General features: G+C 44.6%; 1 protein-coding gene across 1 annotated transcript in view; it reads right to left on the bottom strand.

Moving 5' to 3' along the window:
* Nucleotides 1-21,025, bottom strand: part of Ranbp21 (exportin-5-like protein Ranbp21) — a 70,923-nt gene that overhangs the window by 29,398 nt on the left and 20,500 nt on the right. Inside the window, exons 7-20 of the mRNA XM_077681414.1 lie at nt 20,832-21,017; nt 19,665-19,741; nt 19,470-19,569; nt 18,697-18,780; nt 16,626-16,751; nt 16,101-16,191; nt 15,148-15,270; nt 13,273-13,385; nt 10,295-10,351; nt 9,583-9,678; nt 5,690-5,824; nt 4,027-4,133; nt 3,051-3,143; nt 24-123 (exon numbers count right to left, since the gene is read on the bottom strand). Coding sequence (XP_077537540.1) covers nt 24-123; nt 3,051-3,143; nt 4,027-4,133; nt 5,690-5,824; nt 9,583-9,678; nt 10,295-10,351; nt 13,273-13,385; nt 15,148-15,270; nt 16,101-16,191; nt 16,626-16,751; nt 18,697-18,780; nt 19,470-19,569; nt 19,665-19,741; nt 20,832-21,017 — 1,488 coding nt within the window. The remainder of the gene's footprint in view (nt 1-23; nt 124-3,050; nt 3,144-4,026; nt 4,134-5,689; nt 5,825-9,582; nt 9,679-10,294; nt 10,352-13,272; nt 13,386-15,147; nt 15,271-16,100; nt 16,192-16,625; nt 16,752-18,696; nt 18,781-19,469; nt 19,570-19,664; nt 19,742-20,831; nt 21,018-21,025) is intronic.

Raw genomic sequence — 21,025 nt, 5'->3', positions numbered from 1 at the left:
AAAGCAAAAGAAAAAAATCTCACCCGGGAGCGATTGTAGCCACAGATGTCGTCGGCACTGGCTTCGACTGGCTCCTCAGTGAGGCCGACAAAGGACATGAAGGCTTCGGGTGACGCCATCACTCTGCAGTGACAAACGGAAAGTGGTCTCTTGATTAACATCCCCCTGGCACCAAAAACAGTTATCCGTTTAGTTTGGCAACTTTGGGCTGCTAGAACTTCTTTCCTGATAGGAAATAAGTTGGGCCTTCATATCCTTTATGCCGGTGGGGTGGGGGAAGGAATAGGCAGAATTGCGAAACTACAATTACTATTCTCTCGCAAGATAGGAATTTTCTTCACATTATGGAAACTTCAAACCTGTCATTAAACAATCATTTGCCAGTTTGGCACAATCTCCAAGCCTCAAAGTTTGCAGGTACATAGACTGTTACCTTCTACAAAGCTGTTGCTGATGCATGCACCTTAAAAAAAATGTAAAATATCAAATAAAACAGTAATTATAAAACAAAAAACAGAAGTTTCCAAATTTAAGGCAATAATTTCAAGCCAGAGGAATCTGTTGTACACTTGTGAGCTTGTTCTTTTTTAATGGTATCTTACCTTTTTCTTTTTACGTGATAAGAAACCTTTGGTTTGAAACCAGCTGTTCCTGACTGTCATCTCAAACTCTAAACTTGCGGTACACCTACAAACCATAAATTGTTCAAGCTATCAAAAGTATAAATTTAACGAACCAAAATTATTGTCTTGAAAAGCCTTTTTTTTTTTTACTTCTGCCAGCCAAGCCTATCAGACACGGGCACAAATATAAAGCATCAGTGGAACACTTGTGAAACAGTTATAAAGTGATTGATTGATTGTAGGGTTTAACGCGCCAACGCAACGCAGGCGATGAGGCACGCCGTAGTGGAGGGCTCCGGATTAATTTTGACCACCTGGGGATCTTTATCGTGCGCCGAAATCTCGTACACACGGGCGTTTTTTTTGCTTTTCGCCTCCATCAGAAAAGCGGCCGCTGCGGCCGGGAATCGAACCAGCGACCTTATGCTCAGCAGCACAACGCCTTAGCCACTGAGGCACCGCGGCGGGTGAAACAGTTATAAAGTGAGCCATTAACAACAGAACTGTATGCCACGCATACTTGTGTTCTAATTTTGACCGTAACAGTTTCCTTCCCCAACACGGCCTGCCAGTTTTACGACAGAAAATTGCAGCCCGACGTGCAAGAAGGTGAGGAGATTGTGAGGAAGCACATAAAGGGCATTCGATATTGCAAACAAGTTCACTCATGCTGACTCTACATGGCCCAGATATGATATCGCAATGAGGTGAAGAGGAAATAAATAATGAAAAAACAACGTCACAATGTGTATCATTGAATTAGCAAATCAAATTAAAATAGCTTTAACTCACTGAGGCCACCTGGAATTGCAGAAGGCTACAGATTAAAGGGGCCCTGCAACACTCTTGGAGCAGTGCAAGTAAACCTGCGCAATGTTTACCGTATTCGCACGATTCTAACGCGCACACTTTTTTTGTGAAAATAGGGGTTCAAAAATACCTGCGCGTTACAATGGGACTCAAATCTGAAAGGCCTCGAAACCAGAACCGCCAACTCGAAACCGAAACGAAGAAGCTCAACGAATGATGGCCAGCCACATCGCCATTGGTACCAGGAAGTCTTCTTCCGCCTGCTGTCGTTTTTTGTTCGCCATTTTGTTCGACTTTCTGTGGTCAGTGGACAGTGAAAAAGAGCTCTCCGACTCGGACAGCGAGTAGTGTACAATGTCGACATCGCGTGATTGTGTGTGCTGACTGACGGCGAGTAGCCTACAATGTTGATGTCACGTGATTGTGTTTGTGTGTGCCAACTTATGTTCAAATAAATATTTTGTGCAATTCTGAGGCGTCTGTTCATGGCACGATTCAGTGTGCGCGGTAGAATCAGTGGCAAGTTACTTTTTTAATTTCCAGGTGTTGAATTCTACTGCGCGTTACAATCGGGGGCGCGTTAGAATCATGCAAATACAGTAGATTACACTGCCAGGAATACCTGAGCCAAATATTACACGTGCACGTGAAATGGTGAGCGTGCAAATCGCGGTGAAAGACGCGGAAAAACCAACCACACTCTTTTCAATTTTCCTCATTATGCACCCCTGGCATGGCCTAAACAACGTCATTGCGGCCATGGCTGTCCTATTGGCTGTCACCAATCAACTTCACGGCTTATTTTTTAGATTTCTGGTGACGATCCGCCACTATTGGCAATAGGTACCAACCTCTTATATGCCTGAAACTGTACGCACAGTTTCGGCATTTCTTTTGTGTTTTGAGTAAGCGCGGAGTTTGAGTGACGAAGTTTGAGTGATGAACTCAATACTCCCCTGTCAACGAGACCTTTCGATAAGAAACATTTATTGCATCAAAAACGCCCCACCAAACTGAGCATACGATTGCAAGAAGACAGCTATGCCTGTTTTTTTTTTTTTTTTTTTGCACCAGACCAAAAATTGATTCCTCCGCATTGCGGAGAAAAGAAGAAAACTCTCCAGCCTGTGATATATCAAAGGCCACGAAAGAGAACCCCGTGACCCGCCCCCCTCTCCGGGCGAGAGCGCGCAGCTTTCGTCGCATTGACCGCGGTCGAGTTGAGACGGAACAATTTGCGTGATTTCTCATCGCACGTAGTTTCGGTGATAGTGAATGAATTTTTATGTCTTGCAGAAGGAGATTGCTGGGACAATAGACATTCCCCCAAAATACATTCCCAGTAGTCGATGGTACGTGCTGAAGGGTCCCCTCAACTCCAACACCATGGAGATTTAAAAACCCATGTCCTGGTGTTTAATCTGTGAGCTCGAGGTTAGCAGCAAAGCACGTTGGCCCCTCAACAACCTTACACCTGAACCAAACACGAACACTTTTATTTTGCACACTCCTTTTGTACACTCTAGCCATAAACGAGTTGGAGTGCACCAATGAACACAAAAGCTATGCCAGAAGACACAGAATGCCATATGGTATTAAAAAAAAAATGGGACTTACATCTTCATTTCGTCTCTTGCCAAGATGGAGGTAGCAGGCGAAACAACCTCGACAACAAACTTGCACTGCCGTTCATAGTCCTGGAATCCATTGCTGCCCAAAAAGAAAAAAATACATTAAGTTCACCAACAATGCTCGTGACATCTGCAAGATCCAGCGGAAAGCTTCTGACCCCTGCCTTGTCACAACTTTTCACTGTCCGACTGTGGCAGCTTCTAAACATTTAAACAACAAAATTGTTTAGAAAAAGAAGGAAGGAAAGCAAGAAAAATAAAAAGCCAACATACTGCCTCCACCCAGCCCTACAATGAATACATCATTAACACCATCCTTTTCACTAAGTATTTGATCAAGTATTTTAGAGTGGAGCAAGTTTTACTCTGGGTAATCATCTAGGAGAGCAAGCCCCGTTATTCAAACCACATGAGGGAGCAAATTTATGAGAAGCAAACTTACTCCCCTAGCTGGAGTAAGCCTCTTGCAACATTATCACCCACTGAAACACAACCAACAGAAGCTTTGTGGTTAAAGAGAAACAACCCATCCCGTGAACTAGCTTTTTCTTTGCAACGATGTTTCTGGCAAGGCTGCATTACCCTGCTCTGAAGCCATTTGGCTGCATTTCAGTGGACGGTAATGTTCTCCTTGCAACAGACTTGCTCCACCCAGCAGCCCTCCTTTAAAATCTTAGCCCAACGGTCCCAGTAATGAATTAGTATTTCATTCTGGCACAGTGAACACCTGGCCTCCCAGGTAGCTCAGTAGGATGAGTGACTACTGCAACAGGTGGTGGTTTCGGGTTTGAACCCTGGACCAAAACACAGCTTCAGCAGCCAAGTTTCTGAGAAAGCTGGGCGGGTCTCAATCGTAACCTCGTGGCTGCAATATGGCTGCGTTTGAGAGAATGATGCTGTATTAAAGAGAGAAAAAAAAAGAAGGAGCAAGCGCAGGACTGGGAGAGCCCTTTGGTGATTACCTCAGCACAAAGAGTGCTTCAGCGAGAGTGCACGTCTCGAGGTGTGAGAGTTGGTTCTCTTCTGCCTGTATTCCCTTCACCCACGAGTAGATCTGATCAAAGCAGGGCTGAAAAGAACCAACAAGTGAGTAATGAACGGTCATGTCAGAGCTACCAGAGGAGTACCATCCAGTCATAAACAGAGGCCTAATGTACTGGACTCGTCAATCGAACCCTGGTAGTACAATCTACTACAATACAATCTGGTATTACCCTGGTAGTACAATCTACTACATCTGGTCGAATTAAGCGAAGAATCGAATAAGCCAAAGTCGAAATACACAGCTCTGCACCCCAGTGAGGCCTCTAGGCTAGATATAATTAGGTGATAATAATGAATTAACCAGGGTTGACTTATACAATGGTCCAGGCCGCACAAATGCACCCAGCGAAACAGCATGTCTACGCCTACAGAACATCTCGTACTAGCTCATGTCAGCCATTATTAAGGGGACCTCATAGTGAAACACGTGACTTTTCTATATGAATTCAGGGTTCTTGCGTTTTCTGATAGGTCCCACCCCCGAGACAAGGTGGCTCTGAGGGTTATGTCCCATTTGAGCAGCTTCCCTGCAGCTAATGTGATGTAGTGAGCTAACATCAGCAAAAAACAACAGCAGAAAAAAAAAAAAAAAAGAGATTACTAAATCTTTGTCACGAAATTGTTCCTTATGCAACAGTTTTCATAAATGCCCCACAAATACAGGAGTGGTGATTATTTGCTCTTTGAAGAAAGCAGCGAAAGACTCAAATTTTTAACAGCATAGCAGCCAGGTAACTTTTTCTACCCCTCATCAAAACAAGGAAAATTTCAGCTCTCTATGAACAAGCCAAGCTGTTCTTTATATGAAACTCAAGTTGTAACACAATCAGTGGGTCTTTCTTGCAAAATATTTTTTAGAAGCTTTCACAGGAGCTAACAAGCACAGAAAAAATGAGAACCTTAAAGAAACTTGGAAGATAACACACAGGGGTGCCAAGGATTAACAAGGCAGCAGAGGTTATAATGCATTTACATTACCGGCTAATTATTTTTTTCATTATTTTTTTTTTTTTTTTTTGCGGGAGATTGCCCTACGGCGTAAGAAAAAGTTTTCATATGCACAACACTGCACCCGTAACGTGCAAAAATCTGAGATGAGACCAGTGCTGGGCCCCCATATCCGGTGCATGAGATCTGAGGGTAATTGAAACTAACGGCTTGTTATTGATCGATCAAGATGTTTTACTTGATCAGCCATTTTATTATGTAATGTCCAATCTCCTCCGCGTGAGCATGAGGTACGATCAGCAGCGGAGCGACAAATTTCAGCACCATACTGAAACTATTGGTTGATTAAACTAACTTGATTGAAAGTGGCACCTGATAGAGGTTGGTTGACCAAAGTGGTTTGATTAGTTGTTATATAAAGCCCTTACCAATCCCCTTCCACAAGCACCTGCCAATTGTGAATGTGTGCTATAACGGTAGTGGAGCATACCCAATCAAGCCAGGCGCCAACATGGTGTAGTGTGTGACCCACATCACACGCATAGAAATCCTGACTCTGACAGCTGGCAAGCGACAGAAAATGAGGACTTCACAAAAGGTGTTTTACGCCCCCCGATGCGAGGCGCCACTCACCAGGACCACGCTGGGATAGTTGTAGCACAACTTGACCAGACCCGAACAGGCATGCCGCCTCAGGTTGCGCACGGCACGGCTCTGAGTGCTCTTCTGCGTCTGGTTCGGCATGGTGAACACTGCACAGAAGAACAGCTGCAACAGAAAAATAAGTCACGCTTTTAGAGATGTTTCACTATCCTGCTTACGTATAAATGTAAAAAGAAGATTGTTTCTAGACAAAGCGGCATTTCCACATCGTTCCTCTTACAGTGCCTGCTGTACAACACTTCAAAGCTCATTGGGAAAAATAAGTGCTCAGCTCACTACAAGAAGGCCTTTCCTACTAAAGTTACACCTCGTTATAACGAGATGGGCTATAACGAAATAATGGATATAACGAGCAAATTGTAATTCCCCTTGAAAGTCCACATAGAAACGAATGTATGTAAAACCTCGTTTTAACGAGGTAAAATTTCCCCGTCACGGGATATAACGAACAAATTTCGTTGAGAAATCAAATTTTGAGCTACTTTTACAACAGTGCGCCACGCGGATTTGAGACAGTGCGCGACGCGGCAACTGTATTAGCAGTTCAAAACTCCCGCCACATGCGCGAAGCTGGATGGCGCGCCATGCGGACGCTGCGCCCGCGAAGACCCCACCCTCCTCTCGCTGCGCACGCGATTTACAGTCTCAGACTCACCGCGGGCTCCCCGAGAAGCAGTCCGACATTCGATTTTCTCACGTATCCCTATGGCTTCGGGGAATCCGCGGACTATCCGCGGTGAGTCCGAGAACCCCAATGCACACGGCGCGAGCGGTTGTGTCCCCTTCCTCTCTCCCTTCACCCCTATAACGGCTATAACGAGCAAATCGTGGCGCCCCTTCAATTTCGTTATAACGAGGTTTAACTGTACTCACTATGTATTCTTTTTTTTCTATTAATAAGGACCATCACTTGGCCAGACCCATGCCCTTTCTGGTTGGACCAATACGGTTCTACCAGCCCAACAATGAGGAGGTGCTTTACACCAAGTCATAGCCAGTGAGTTCGTTCGGCCAGTGAGACACGCCATGGTGTTTAAATGCCCCTATAGAATACGTTTTTGGTTTACACTATCTGGCTGAACGTTCTGTTTCAAAACAACCCTGTGAAGTTTTTGAAAAAGTTCCACTAAAAGAGAATGCACTTATAAGAGACACTCTGTAATTTTCAATTTTGGGTCCCCGTCACGTATTGCCACTTGTGTTGATCATGACGTAGATGGTGATTTGTCTTGCACAGAGGCAACACTGCGCTTCAAGCACTCGCTGCAAACCACAATATGTAAAGTGGCTACGATTTGCTCTTGAAGGTACGTATACAAGAGTAAATACGGCATTCTTTTACTCTCATCATCCCAAGTTTAAAGCATTTGTAACAATAATTCAAAAGACTGACACAAAGGGTGCAAGAACCAAAGCTACAGATGTGTGAATATCAGTCACATTCGACTTTAGGATTTTATGCCAAAGGGCATACTATCGCAATTAAAAAAAAAAGAGTTGAATACTATCGAATCAAATTAAGAAGAAAAAAAAGCCAAATATCGAATATGTATCATTTTTTTTACAGGCCTCGATTTTCCTCAGGTTTTCCGCAAAAACAGAAGCTACATCAGAAGTTTGGGAGTCCTGAAGTTCTTTTTACGACTAGAAGGATGCACTTTTAAACTCTCATCTGCAGCGGTGCAGTCACCTAACCACTATGAGGCAGTACTTCAGGAATTCGAAGCGGGCACGATGAGCGTTCAACGACGGCTTGCGCTACAGTTGCTGTACTGCTACTACAGGCAACAACTAGGCCGCGCCTCGTAACTCCAAAGTGAGCCCTTTGCAGGCATAAAAATATCACTAAAAAACACATCACAACCACAATCACGGGCCACGGCAAGACACTTCTTCGGAAGCACATGACGAGCGTGAAGCAACACAGGGATGGCTTGCACTGACTGCTCATTGGTTCAAAAAAGGGGTAGTGGTGTAGAACGTTGACAACAACAACAACAACAACAAAAATGCAATAGACATACATCAGCTCCACAGAAAAAAGTCACAACCTCTCTTGCTTTTAAATTAATGAAGGCACTGTCAAAAACTCATGTGTTTCGTCGCCTCTTTTACCTCTGTCTCTGTTTAGTGTTCGCTAGTACGATGATTTCCTTAGTTAGTAACCAACTCGCCCAACTTACCGCCTTAGTTGTCAAAAACTCGACAAAAAGTGGCGGTGATTGCTTTACTGGAAGCTGCTCTTACATGTAGAGCCGATGGCATGCAGGAAATCCGTGCTGCACGCTAATATTTACAGCCTCTACAAGACGCGGCCACCGGAAGCGCAATTTGCATGAAGCTTGCCAAGCAGACTGAAAATGAGCAAGCGGTGCAGAAGCAGTGTGTTAGTGTGCGCTGACATTGCTCACTTTTGCAGAGCTGGGCACATTCAGAAATCTACTCAACCCCAGTCGAACCCTGCAATAACGAAACTGCCGGGGAAAGCTGAAAAATCTGCTTTCGCATGAATTTCGTTGCCATAAGAATGAAACACAAACGACAGGAAAATCGCCCGCAAACTGAAAATTTGTTTCCAAAAGTCGGCTATATTACTTCTCGAACTTTACCTTGCAGCAACTTCACAGCTCAGCATTTACACTACAACAAGTGGTTCGTTGCTAGTCATCGAGTGCACCTAAGAATGACGGTATTGTGTCAAACGCATCCAAAACATCCCTTGGGTTCGCCTTCTCGGCTTGTTTTTCTCCTTGGTCCTCGGCACCGAGTATGTCTGAGCATGGAAGGGAAGTTCAGCTTCTTCTATTGACGAATTTTGCCAGAAAGCGGCACCTCGTTGTTCCGATGCAGTTCACAAAACTAAGTGAGCACCACTTTGTTGACGTCCAGAAAGGCACAGCCGCTCCTGCTTCGTTTTGCGCATGCGCACTATTAAAGAGTGGCATCCTTGCCTTTTGAATTGGTAGAGCGAGCTGCAGGCAGTTCCAAACTCGTCAGTGCTGTACCCCCTTTCTCCACTTGGGTCGCTGACATGGGCAATGAGGGCTGCCTTATCTTGTAGCGATGGGCTGGCGGATGCCTCTTACTGAGAGCAAATGTGCCGACTGCAGCACACACACGAACGCACCCACTCTGTTTAGCAGTAGCCAGATAGCATAGCCAAAGCCACGCCGTGAGCCATCATGTGTCGCCCCCTGGTAGTGCCGCTGCGAGGCTGCCTCCAAGGCGGCCTGCTGCCTGGCCTTTTAGTAAACAAATATGGTGGCAGCCACGCAAGCGCACCGTGGCTGAAGTTTACGCACTTCGAGTCCGAAAAAAATGCATTTGAGCAGTTTTTGTCTAATGTTAGCCTAAATAGGGGAGATGAAATGCCGACTGGACTTGCACCGAATTTCGTTAACACGGGATCGCTTTCTAAAAATATTTCGTTGCTGCAAGGTATGAAATACATAGGCTACTATGAACATTTGCCGGGGATCCGAAAATATTTCGTCGCTGCGGAAATTTCATACTCGTGGAATTTCATTATCACTGGGTTTGACCGTATTTGAAAAATCGAATACTAGTACGCATTCTATTTGGGAATCGAACTGTTCGCAGATGTACAATTGGGTTTGTATTCGAATATTTGAGTGTTCGCACACCCCTAACCAAAATCTTTCCTTCCGGCCTTAAAATACTTTGGCTGAATTTCTTGCAAATGCAAAGGTATCTGTGTAACTTGGGTTATTTACGACCATGCCCCAAGAAAATATGAGTCATTAATCGGCACTCTGCATTGCCTGTTTTTCATTTCGTTCTTTTCTTTTCATTTTTTTAAACTGCAAAGCAAGCCCGCCAAAACTTCTAGGTCCAAAACCTACCTTGTTGAGCACCCTGGGCAGGACTGCTGGAGCCAGAGGCAGGAACACACTCAGGCAGGATATGCAGGACAGGGCATAGGACAGGATGGTCGGATCCTGCGGCAGAACAGACGTCCAGGATGTGGCAGCTTATGGGAAAAAAGGCCTGTACTGTCTTCACATTCACTTGATTCTAACATGCCTTCGACTCGGAACAGGATGCCCAATTTCAATCACCACAAAAAAGAGAGATAGATAGAAAGAGCCAACATTTGCATGCGTTGTAACGCCATGCCATGATCCCTGGTTTTCCAATTCACCACAGGTTCCTGTAGTTCACTCCTGTATCTCCTCCTTCATGCAACTCTTATCATGACAGAGGCAAAGCCCCCATCAACACACCTTTACTACGACCAACACCACTTTGCTTCCCTTTTTCCCTCAGAGAATGCCGAAGTTCCAATTTTGCAAGTGTGTGAAAATGATTGGGAAAATGACGATCAGTTACACAACTGGCAAATGGCTCAGCTTCATGGAAAAACAAAACCAGAGTAAAAGAGGCCTCAAGGATGAGTGTGACGCCATCATCAGATCAAATGCACCAATTGTGCGGCACTATCGCGCAAGCGAGAGTATAGCCAGCGCGTGCACAACACACATGCACAAATTCACCCTTTGAAATTAAAGATGGCGTAGTAGCCAACGAAAAGTGACAAAGCAGGGCTGCCCTTACCCCAGTTTCGAATTGAAGCAAGGAGTCCAGCAAGAAGATTCCTTCCTCTGTACTTGGCTGTAGGCGGCAGGCAAGAAGGGAGAAGGGGGAAAAAATAAATAAAGGTCACAACTTAGGTGCAAACACTCTTTCTCTAGCAACAATCTGGCATTTTGCATTTCGTTGGGCAGGTTAACCTTTAGAGGGGGGCTATTAATGCCTTTTAAGCTGGCATCAATGAACATTCACTAACGACTTGATAATTTCTCGTTTTAACTAGGGATGGGCGAATATAGATTTTGAGGTTCGAAGCGAATTCGAAGCGAATAGTGATTTGGTCGAATAATTTCGAATCGAATAGTTCGAATAGTGCACATAGCAAATCACAAAGACAAATGAGCAACTTGTGACCTGACTAATGTACACATTTTTTTCTAATAATTAGAACTCACGTAGGCACAGCATTGTGTAAAACTATTACCAGTTGAACATTTATTGCAAAATCTTACACATAGCTTTCCTTTGCTGTATTCACAAGTTTTCATGAAGAAATGCCTGTTGCGCCACATGCTCTAGGTGCAGCAGTTTCCGCCGGCTGCTCATTCCGCCTAGAAACTCGCAGAGTGAAGCGCCGCCTAGAAGCTCCGCTACAAAAAGAAGTATTGTAGCCACTAGTATCCTCGGCCGTAGCCAAGCAAAGCGCAAGTGGCTGGCCGCCATTTTGAATAGGCTCGCTTAGTGCGGTGTACTGCCGCGCTGTGCGAGCCTATTCAAAATGGCGGCATGCCTATTCAAAATGGCGGCATGCCTATTCAAAATGGCGGCCTGTACAAGTCTGCTGGCTTGGTGCCGCTATATTCGGAGCGGTGTCGTTTCAGTGCCGCCTTTTTTTTTTAACTTAAGTGCACTGGCAGCCGAGAGCTTCGTCGAACCTCTAGGCTATTCGGGAGCATCGAATAATTCGAAAATATCGAATACCTGCATTCGGATCGAAGCGAATAACGAATAGAGAGCTATTCGATCGAATATTTGACAATACCGAATATTCGCCCATCCCTAGTTTTAACTTTTAAGTAAAAGACCACACCTTTCGTAGCTCTTCGATATTTCATGGCAAACGACGCCCTGTTTAGGAATAAAACCTTGTATCTTGGCCAGTAATTCCTTTTCTTTTCCCTTTTTTTTTTTGTGGTGGAGGCAAAAAATACTGTCATCAATCGAGCTAATGTTGGCTGCCTGGTGTTACTGCCACCTAGGCTGTACGAATGCATGCATGCACATGCTCACCCACACACACACACACACACATGCATGCACACCTGCGTGAGCTTGAAAAGCCTCTAGCAGTGCTATGAATGAGACAGCTAATGTCTAGCAGTTCCATCACGGCACTCCACTGATGTAGCTGAACTTGTATTCACATTTTAGTGTCCTTTTATGAATGAATTCCTGGTTTTATAGTGAAACCGTCTATGGCTATAATCCAGCAGAATGTCTCCTCTGGCAATAGACCGAGCACGGACCAACAATTCTCTCAGTTCACGGGAAAAATTCACACACACAAAAAAGTTCATCTCAGCAAAAATGTCCATGGCTAGGATCCAGCAGACCGTCTCTGGCAACAGACCGAGCGTAGACCAACAATTCCCAGCATTTAAAAAAAATTAATAAAAATAAAAATGAAATGTCCTAGGGCCCCCCCATACTTTGATACAAGACGGCTTGCATTGCCCTACAAAGATGTCTTCCCAGCAATGCATTTGTATTGAGAGGCAAAGCTGACTTTAAGGGGATCGGTGTAAGCTTGGTTTTCGTAAGCTGGCTTTCTTACATCGTATGTTGCACAGTGAAGCATGCCCATCTATGGAGGGAGTATGGTTACAGCTTTACATTGTACTCCGTTCTACCGACACCACCTCTTTCCCGAGTCGTGTATACTGCTTGCCATGCGCAGTGTCTATCTCATTTCTGCACAATGTCACGCAGTCCTCGGCGGCCACCTATGCAGCGCACGAGAGCCTGCGCCGTGATTGGCATAGCCGCACTACAATGAAAAGTCTCTGCCTCTACCCAACAATCCGGTGTGCCCTTAGCTTGCGACGTAGAGGTTGGCCCACTGTCCTAACAAGTAGACATAGCAAATCTTCAATACAGTGTAGGCCATTTATAACGTAGCCACTTGTAGTGCGGGACCAGATATAATGCGGGGTTTCGTGACTCAGTTTGCCTCCCATAGAACCCAACGCATAAGTATACCGCTTGAAATGCGTTCGCCCGAAACACAATATCGTTTATAGTGCAGTTTTTTGGCAGGACTGCTGATCGACAAATGCAGCTGGGACATCATCTTAAGGTAGCGGGAAAGAAAAAAAAGACGGAATCTTTTCGTTTTTCTTTTTCAAACTTCTGGAGATAGCAAACCGTGACAAGGAAGGTATATTCTACTACCTGTATGTTGTGCTGATAAGCAATCGCCTTCGGCATCACAAACGCAAGGCACAAACGGGGTGAGCGAAAAAAAAAAAGAGAGAAACGTTCGCGTTCTTGTCCCATTATCTCCCGGCATCCGTTCGTCCATTCCTATACGCTAAGAAACACACCTGCATTCCCTCAAAACACAAACACAAACGAAGTTAAAATCATGCTTGCAGTTTGTAAGAACTTGCAGCAGCAGCTGATGTGGGAAAAAAAGGGATGAATAAAAGACCTTGCCTCTGTTTTTAAGAGGCCTTTACTTGTGTGACGATAAACAAAGAATGACTGAAAGGTAGGTTGCGATGTGGTTGGATTCGTGGACGTTTTGTTTATAGCGCGGTGTGGCTTTTAGTGCGGATTTTCGTGGCCACCGAGACATGCGTTATAAGCGGTCTACACTGCATAGCTAAACTCCAACATAGTGAATCCCACCAGAGCGCCAGCTACGCTGAACTTCCTCCTTTCCAAAGCGGAAGGGCTCCCACGCTTTTGCGCACATTCTTACCCTGATTGGGAGCACTCACCTTCGGGTCAGGCCAGTTGTTGGCCCGACTGAAAACGCCCTCCATGAACTGCACCAGGCCATCCCAGTGCACGCTTGACGGCGAGTTGACCGAGCAGTGGCCGTTCTCTGGCTCTGCACATTGGGGGGAGGGTTGGGATGGAACGAGGGAACATACAGCACCAAACTTGGAAAGTTATCTTTGACCCAACAGTGCTACTCAGTATCCCGTTACTCCTTTCAGCATTCACTCCTCTTCAGTGATGAAGAGCAGTTGGTTAAAAAGTAGCCCAAAATAAAAGGAAACACTCTGCAAACACTCTGACATTATAAATCTTGTACCAGCATATGGTTATGCTTCCCTTCTTGGATGCACAGTTAACACTCGGCACATATACAACCAATGTTGACAAGCAAAAAGTTTTACTCCTGCATTTTTTAAGTTCTACCACAATATTTTTAAGAAATTCGAGGCAAACTTGGCCCCTTGATAAATGAGGCGCTGCTGGCGAGACAACATTTATCTAAAACCCTGCTTCTTTTTTTCCGAAAATAAAGTGGACTAGTATAGGTGAGCTGAGTGAGTGTTTTGTTTGTTTTCAGGTACTTTTGGACTCCACAGAGGGAAACTGAGCGCGCAACTAAAAAAACATGCCTGCAACAGTTGTACCGCCGCAGAAGGGCAGAGGACCACTACAAACCGTACTGAGGAGAAATTTAAATAATTATGAATATGCTTCTGGATATTTGGAGGTTAACTGGCAAAACCAAACTTTCCTTTAAATGGGGCCATGAAGACAAAATACAACTCTGTTCAGTAGAACCAGCTTTCGGCAACTCACTCAGCTCCATTCCGGCAACAAAAGATGTTTTTTTAAAGAACAAAACAAAACACTTACAAAATATTAAAAACCTTTCAAATTTTGCACGAATAGTGGTGTAATATGGGCCAGAGTGAGGCAATATGGGACGGCTCTAAAAACCTAGTCATGAGTGCGTTAACTGCACAGTAGCATTCAAGTGATACAATCACTAAAATTAAAGCCGTTCCACTCAATGTGAAAGCTGTCGGAAGTGCAGAGCTGTGATTCGCCATAATGGGCTGTTGTGCCATTATCCATTCACTGCTACCACCCAATGCAATTCACATTTCTCGCCTTCGCAGTGCTCGCGTGCCCCCTGCCTGAAACAGCGCCAGCGGGAGTTCCATTCTTTTTGGGCTTGCTTTTCCTCCCGCACGTGCGGACATTGCACCGCCATTTTTTTTCACTATCGTAAAAACCAACCCAATGGGCGTCCTTAACTAAATGAACACGGGCGCTGGCGGTTAGTTACGTATATTTTGCCTCAAATGTACCTGCAGTTTTCTCTGCGCTAAACAACGAAGAGATTTAGGAGAAGCGCCAGCGGTTCACGGGTTTCGAACGCTTATGACTATATAAACCGCTGGGCTTTTGAAGCCTCTGCAGGACGCCGCAACGACTGAACGCTGTGTAACTGGTCCAGCGAGCAAGCTATGACGACAAGGCGAGCCCCGAAAGTGCTCTGCACTTAAAACAACTAGAAGCCTCACTACAATCACGACTACAATCACAACTGACGACTACATTGGCCAGTCACATCTCGTGAGAGTGGCTTCAGTTGGCAGCCACCAATTGCACAAACAAGATTCCGTGACGTCATAAAAAAAGTTGTCGGAAAAAGGCCAGGGACTCGCCACGGCTTCATCTGTTTTCCCTAATATCGCAGGCTTTTGTTTGAAGCTTGCAATAAAACTGGTGTCATTGTTATAGGGACCAAGCATTCTTCTAATGAACAAAACTTGTACTTTGTCGTCTCGACCACTTAAATTTTGCACTGCTGCGTTTAGTGAACATGTTGGAAATGACCGGCGTACCGTTCCCCGCATCAATCCTGGCCACCAGCAGCGTCTGCAGCCAGTGGCTGGCCGTCTGGAAGCCAGCAATGGGGTTCAGCAAGGTGGCCTGGCGAATGCCGTCGGTCACCTCACTCCTGAACTCTGTCGCAGAGGGGGCAGAGGGAGCAGAGGGGAGAGAGTCAGCAAACCAGTACGAGCTGCGCAGACTAAATTTGGCAATGTGGGGGAAAAAAAAAATGAAGAAGCAGGATAGAGTACTGCAAATAGTAAACGCACTAGCCAACATGACAGTAACCAATGAAAGGCATCAAAAAGATAAACTTGTAGTATTTTTAGACATCAATCGACTGTTTGGATAATAAGACCTCTTCTAATACAAAATAGTAAACACTAGCCAACAAGGAAGTAACAAGTAAGAGGCATCAAAAGGGCAAACTTGTAGTCTTTTTAGACATTAACCGATGGTTTGAATAATGAGATCTTTCCTAAAAAGCACTTTTGTACGCTAAATGCGGAAATGGCAGGTGAAATACCATCACACCGTCAGAGTTTAAAATACACGCTTTTACCAAACATGCAAGGAAATCTAGTGCAAATTAGGATTCAGAAAAACTAGGCTTAAGCCAGTCGCTACAATTTGATCAGTGCACCAGTTTTAAAAAAGGATGCCTCATTTTCCCCCCCTCAACCTTGGATGAGCTTTCTGTGCCAAATAACGTAATCCTATTTTGAGATCCTCTAACAAAAAGGGCACATGTAATCTCCCCATAGGTATATAATCGAGCGTTGGCATCAGAATTAGGTTTCATGGCTGTGTCTCGCATTGGTGTCGAAAACACAATCGTTGCAGTGTGTATCGAGGGCCTCTATCAAAGCCACTATTTTTGGTATCACAGCCAGCCCGTGTTGCTGAATAGACCACCTCCCGCACATATATCCACGACATGAGCTGTAGAGGAAGGCCATCTTACTTCCTATGAACGGTGCAAAGTCCTCATCGCTGTCAAAGTCCAGCCGAGAGTAGGCGCACGCAGGGTAGTCATTACGCGATGGGTAGCCGACCTGCAATTTTCAAAAGGGCTGGTCTTAGGTAGGTAAGGCAAGGATGTACAGGAGACGGGAATAAAAAAATAAAGGAAAATAAAAAAACCCCCAGGGTGCAAAATAAGAGGCATGAATACAACACGGACTGAAAAGAACACCAAAGGGTAGCAGGACGATGCCAGCACATTACCAGAAGTGCAAAAAAAAAAAAAAGAGGAGCAATAGCAGGAATCTCTACTCTGTGTTGCAAAAGCAGCATGAAGGATGGCTGGGATTAAAAATTAGCACAAAAAAGGGGCTTGCAAATTCTGTCCTTGAGCATGTAACTGCTTGATTTCACGACTATTTACCACAGCTAAAACGTAAACCACTAAACGCAGCTTCTAGTAAGCCACCGTTCTGTGACCTCAGCAAGAAAAAAATACACAAGAGAAGAAAACCGGTCGACACACCCTGAGAACCTTTTCAGTGGCGACCTTCAAGAACTTTGGGATGAGGTCCCGAACCACATCCAGGCGCGACATCTCTGCGTGCCGGAACAGGGTCAGCCACACCCGCAGAGCATTACTGTTCACAACCTGAACCAGAGGCAAGGGGAAAACAGCGTTACAGGGGCAGAACTCTGCAATGAACAGCGATCATTTAGGGCAAAATCTGTTTGAAGACAACACAACCGAATCACTGATGTAAATTAGAAACAAAGGGAAAAATAAGGGCAAAAGGAGTCATTACAAATCTTATTTGTATACCTTTTATTTCCCCACAGCTATTGACACGTTGTAAGGGAAGCTTTCAGCAACGCGTTGTTGTTGTATCTTGACTACTTACAACAAATCTTCCCTCAGAATTTTCCGAGAACTGATTTACTGTTTAATCACACTGCTAGTTTCTTCCCAGAGTATCTTTGGATTACTAGTTGGAACTGCACTGCTCTTTCGATATTTAAAAGCTTATAAGTTAGTCAGTAAAACAGTACACAGTGCATCTTTCTTGATAGTTATAAATGGCCCTGGGGCACGTTTGATAAAAACGTTAGTATTGTTTGTCAGTGTGTTCGGCACAATACAGGTTTTTTATCGTAGCTAGAATTAAACCCACAGTATAGCTGGTCTAGAGAACTTTGTGCACCATAAATGCAAGATGTAAGCCACTATTTAGCGTTTAATCAAGAAGTGGTTTGGTGCAACATGGTAATGAATGTTTAAACAACACGATGGCAGAGAAAAATTTCGATGAATGTTCATTTAAGTGTGTAATACAGTGCCGTGCTCCCCCCCAAGAAAAAACACTCCCTCAACTCTTTCGTAGCATTTTCCTTCTCTCAAACAATACATAACAGACATAACAGCTCAATTATCGTGAAAACATACTAAAACAAAGCAGCACATTTAAACTATATTTACACTAGTCTGTATTTATTTTTTGTTTCTACGAGGTAGTTGCCACATAGCACGTGGAAACTACTACCTCACAAAACACCCAAGCCAGCTTTACTGATTCACAAACGTGAACAAGCGATGTGTCCCTACTTCAAAGCCTACTTTATCTCAACTGTATCTCATTCACAAATGTACTCTTTGTGACATGCAATAACAGTGCGCATCGCAATACAACATGGTATAGCAGCTACTCTATTGCACAACCCTTTCCCCTACATAAATGTTCCGTTAGCAATCCTTTACACCACTGCGTATTTAAATGTAATGCATCACAACCAGTGCTTAAAAAAGCTCACAAATGAACACTGACTCGGTCATTTCTCAAAATCAGTAATCACATTAGCCCATAATTCAAGACACGGTGGCTACTTTGTCCCATAGCCTAGCTCAATAATTCATTCTTCATAAATGCGCTGCCTTTTGTGACACGTAACAACTGTGTGCTTCGCAATGTATCTCGTTCAGAATGTCGCAGACCCACTAGGCCGCCGCCAGACTCATAATGCGTTGATATGTAGCTGTCCAAATTGAGATAAAACACGGTTGACGAACTTCTCACTTGTGATAGTTGTTTCACAGTGCGCTGAGTCAGTTGCGTTGCTCCCGTAATGACTTCTTTTTTCACTAAAGACTACTAGCTCATTTTGTGTTCTGGCTTAGCACACAGATCCAATTTTTCAGCCTACTTTCTAACAGTAAGTCTGACAACATTTTTTGCTTGTATTGTCTCAGGCCAAAACACCTTGTCACACTGAGAAATAATTCCACATCATGATATGTGCTGCTACTACATGACACATACTACTTACTGTAAATGAACCGAATTAGAATTGAAGCCAGATTTGCTGTTAAAACAACCTAAAATGAGATTAACACTTGACGTTACCAGCACAATATAGAAACACTAGTTCCGGCTGCAAAATTTTTAGTTATTGCAGCAAAGCACACTGCACACTACTAGTACTCCTGGAGCATATATAAAGCATAAAATATGGTTTAAAAGCTACGTAATTTTGATATATGTGTACTTTTTCAGATACAAAATGGTAAAAACAAACTGATGCATACAACAGGGCAAACATACCTGGCTTGGATGGTGCATTAGTGACATGAGGACCTCAAAGTAGAGTTGAAGCAGCTCGGGAGATGGTCTCGTGTCTTCAAAGTTCTGCTTGTGACATGCGACAGTGAAAAGGAAACACCATATTCACACAACTGCTTCGCAAGACGTCTGCAGGAAAAGCAAAGTGAAAGCAGCTGTCTAGTACATACAAGTAGTCCACACATGAAGATCACCTTGAAAGAACACATTAATGGCCACTTCATATGTATGCATCACATTTAAACCCAAAATATCCCCAGCAAGAAACTAAACAGGAGAATTCACGGATGATGGAAACGAGGGACAGAAGGACACGAAATGACGTCGACAACTTATTAATTCTCAAATTATCCCACCTCCTTAACCACACCACATTCCTTTGACGATAGCCTTTTCATTTCTTTGTCACGAGTTTTGAAACAACTCGTCAAGAAGCAAACACCGCCACAGAAATGGTGCAAAACGCTAATCAGTGGCAACTGCACCAGGCACCTCGTCGACTAACGCCTTCCTCAATCAATTGCCCCAGACCTTCTGCAAGGTGTATCACGTGCGATCCGACGTTTCTTTTCAACAGATGTTGACTACAGTAGAACGTCCTCTTTTGAACGATGCAGGGGCACTCCTCAAACTGCAAACCTTGGCAGAGGTGGCAACTCGATTCTTGGGGCCTGTGCAACCATTCACAAACTCTACTCAAGGTATCCCAGCATGGCCTTCGCTAATGGTTACTGCAATGAAGCAAACGAACTCACCCAGTGCGTGATGCAGTTGGTTCCGAGGCTGGCTATGACCGAGGACAGCTCCTTGAGGAAGAGGAAAGAGCTCTCCTCCAAGGGCTCACCCGACACAACTCTGAGGGGAGAGGAATGCGTAAAGCAGCAGGCTATGATGACAGGAATGATGTCAGATGGTTCAGACCAGAGCACCCACGATGCTTTCGCCCTTACTTTGCGGCAGAGATGACCACTTCCAACACTTGCTGGTTGAACAGCGCCAGCAGGGGCTTCCTCTCGGCAGGCTTTCCCTGTTATTCGCAGAGGGGATAACGCAGACAGGATAATGAAAATGTTTTTTTAAAGTTTTGTATCACATGTTGAAAGTGACAAAAAAAAAAAAGCCCCCTCAAAAAAGGCACGCAAATGAAACAGGCAGCATCCCTGCTAATAAGAGTCACGTAGTCTAGTGAGAATTTAATAACTTTACTTTCTTTACCATCATGCAGTAGTAGCCTACAACGCCGTCTTAAAAGAAAAAACAAGCAAAAAAAAAACAATCCCCATGCAAGCATCAACACAGTATGACAGGTTGAGTGATTTCCTTAAGATTCGGGATGTCTCTAAGTAGTCACTCATTAGCAACAATAGCTACCACAACATGCAGTTCTTCGCTGTATCTTGCAAACGTAGTTCAGATTTCTGGTATAAACAGACCTGCTTATAATATCTTACATTAGACTTCATTACGTTTCCCCCAACAGAGCAAAGATCCTTTTAGCCAAAAGTTCGAATTTTGACTGTACAATCCATAAATGAAAAACATATAGCACATGAAACAAAAGTGTACTAGAAGGCAAGTGTCATTGCCGTTCTTTGTGCTGTACAAAATAGACCAGAAAATGTGATCTTCACGTCTGTGTGCAAACACGAGGCAAAAACTTTAGTTGCTCATTTATTGTTGAAAACTAGCCCAACCTTTTCTCCACTGATATTCCCTATTTGTGATAAAGTGTCCTGCTCCTCCCCTTTCAAAAAATCATAGAACACCTTCCTCCTCCTCTGAAGATGCACAATAACAGTGGTGCTTGGACAGGAGTTATTGAAAGCAAAGAGCCCGATCTCTTCAACAAAGCGAAAATTTGGAAGGGTTGCTACATGATTTCGTGAGAGTTTCCCTCCACTGCTTGGCCCAACACAACAACAAGGGGTGGGGAATGTGCAAGGCAACAAGCCATGATGACGGGAATGGTGTCTGAGATGGGCCAGATCAGAGCACGCATGGTGCTTTCTCCCTTATCGTTGTCCAAAATAAGGACAAGAGGGCTTCACTCTATTGTCCTTGCGCTGATGGTGCAAGTTTCAGGTCCCCTCTCACAGCCTCTCCTCTTCCGCCCCTACCTTGCGAGTGAGCACCAGCCGGAGGCACTGGGCGGCGCGCACGCGCAGCGCCCGGTCCGAGAGCAGGAAGCAGAAGATGCGGGGGATCAGCCCCTGGGAGCCCATCATCTCGCCCACGGGGATCCACTCCACAAAGCCCTCCAGGGCCTGCAGCGTCGTCTCGGTCAGCTGCCGGTGCAGGCGCAGCTGCAGGG

This window comes from Haemaphysalis longicornis, unplaced genomic scaffold (genome assembly GCF_048455015.1).
Source record: "Haemaphysalis longicornis isolate Haplotype H1 unplaced genomic scaffold, Haemaphysalis longicornis Haplotype H1 scaffold_8, whole genome shotgun sequence".
NCBI classification, from domain to species: domain Eukaryota; kingdom Metazoa; phylum Arthropoda; class Arachnida; order Ixodida; family Ixodidae; genus Haemaphysalis; species Haemaphysalis longicornis.
Note: the sequence above shows the minus strand (reverse complement) of the source record. Positions and strands in the feature narration are given on the sequence as shown.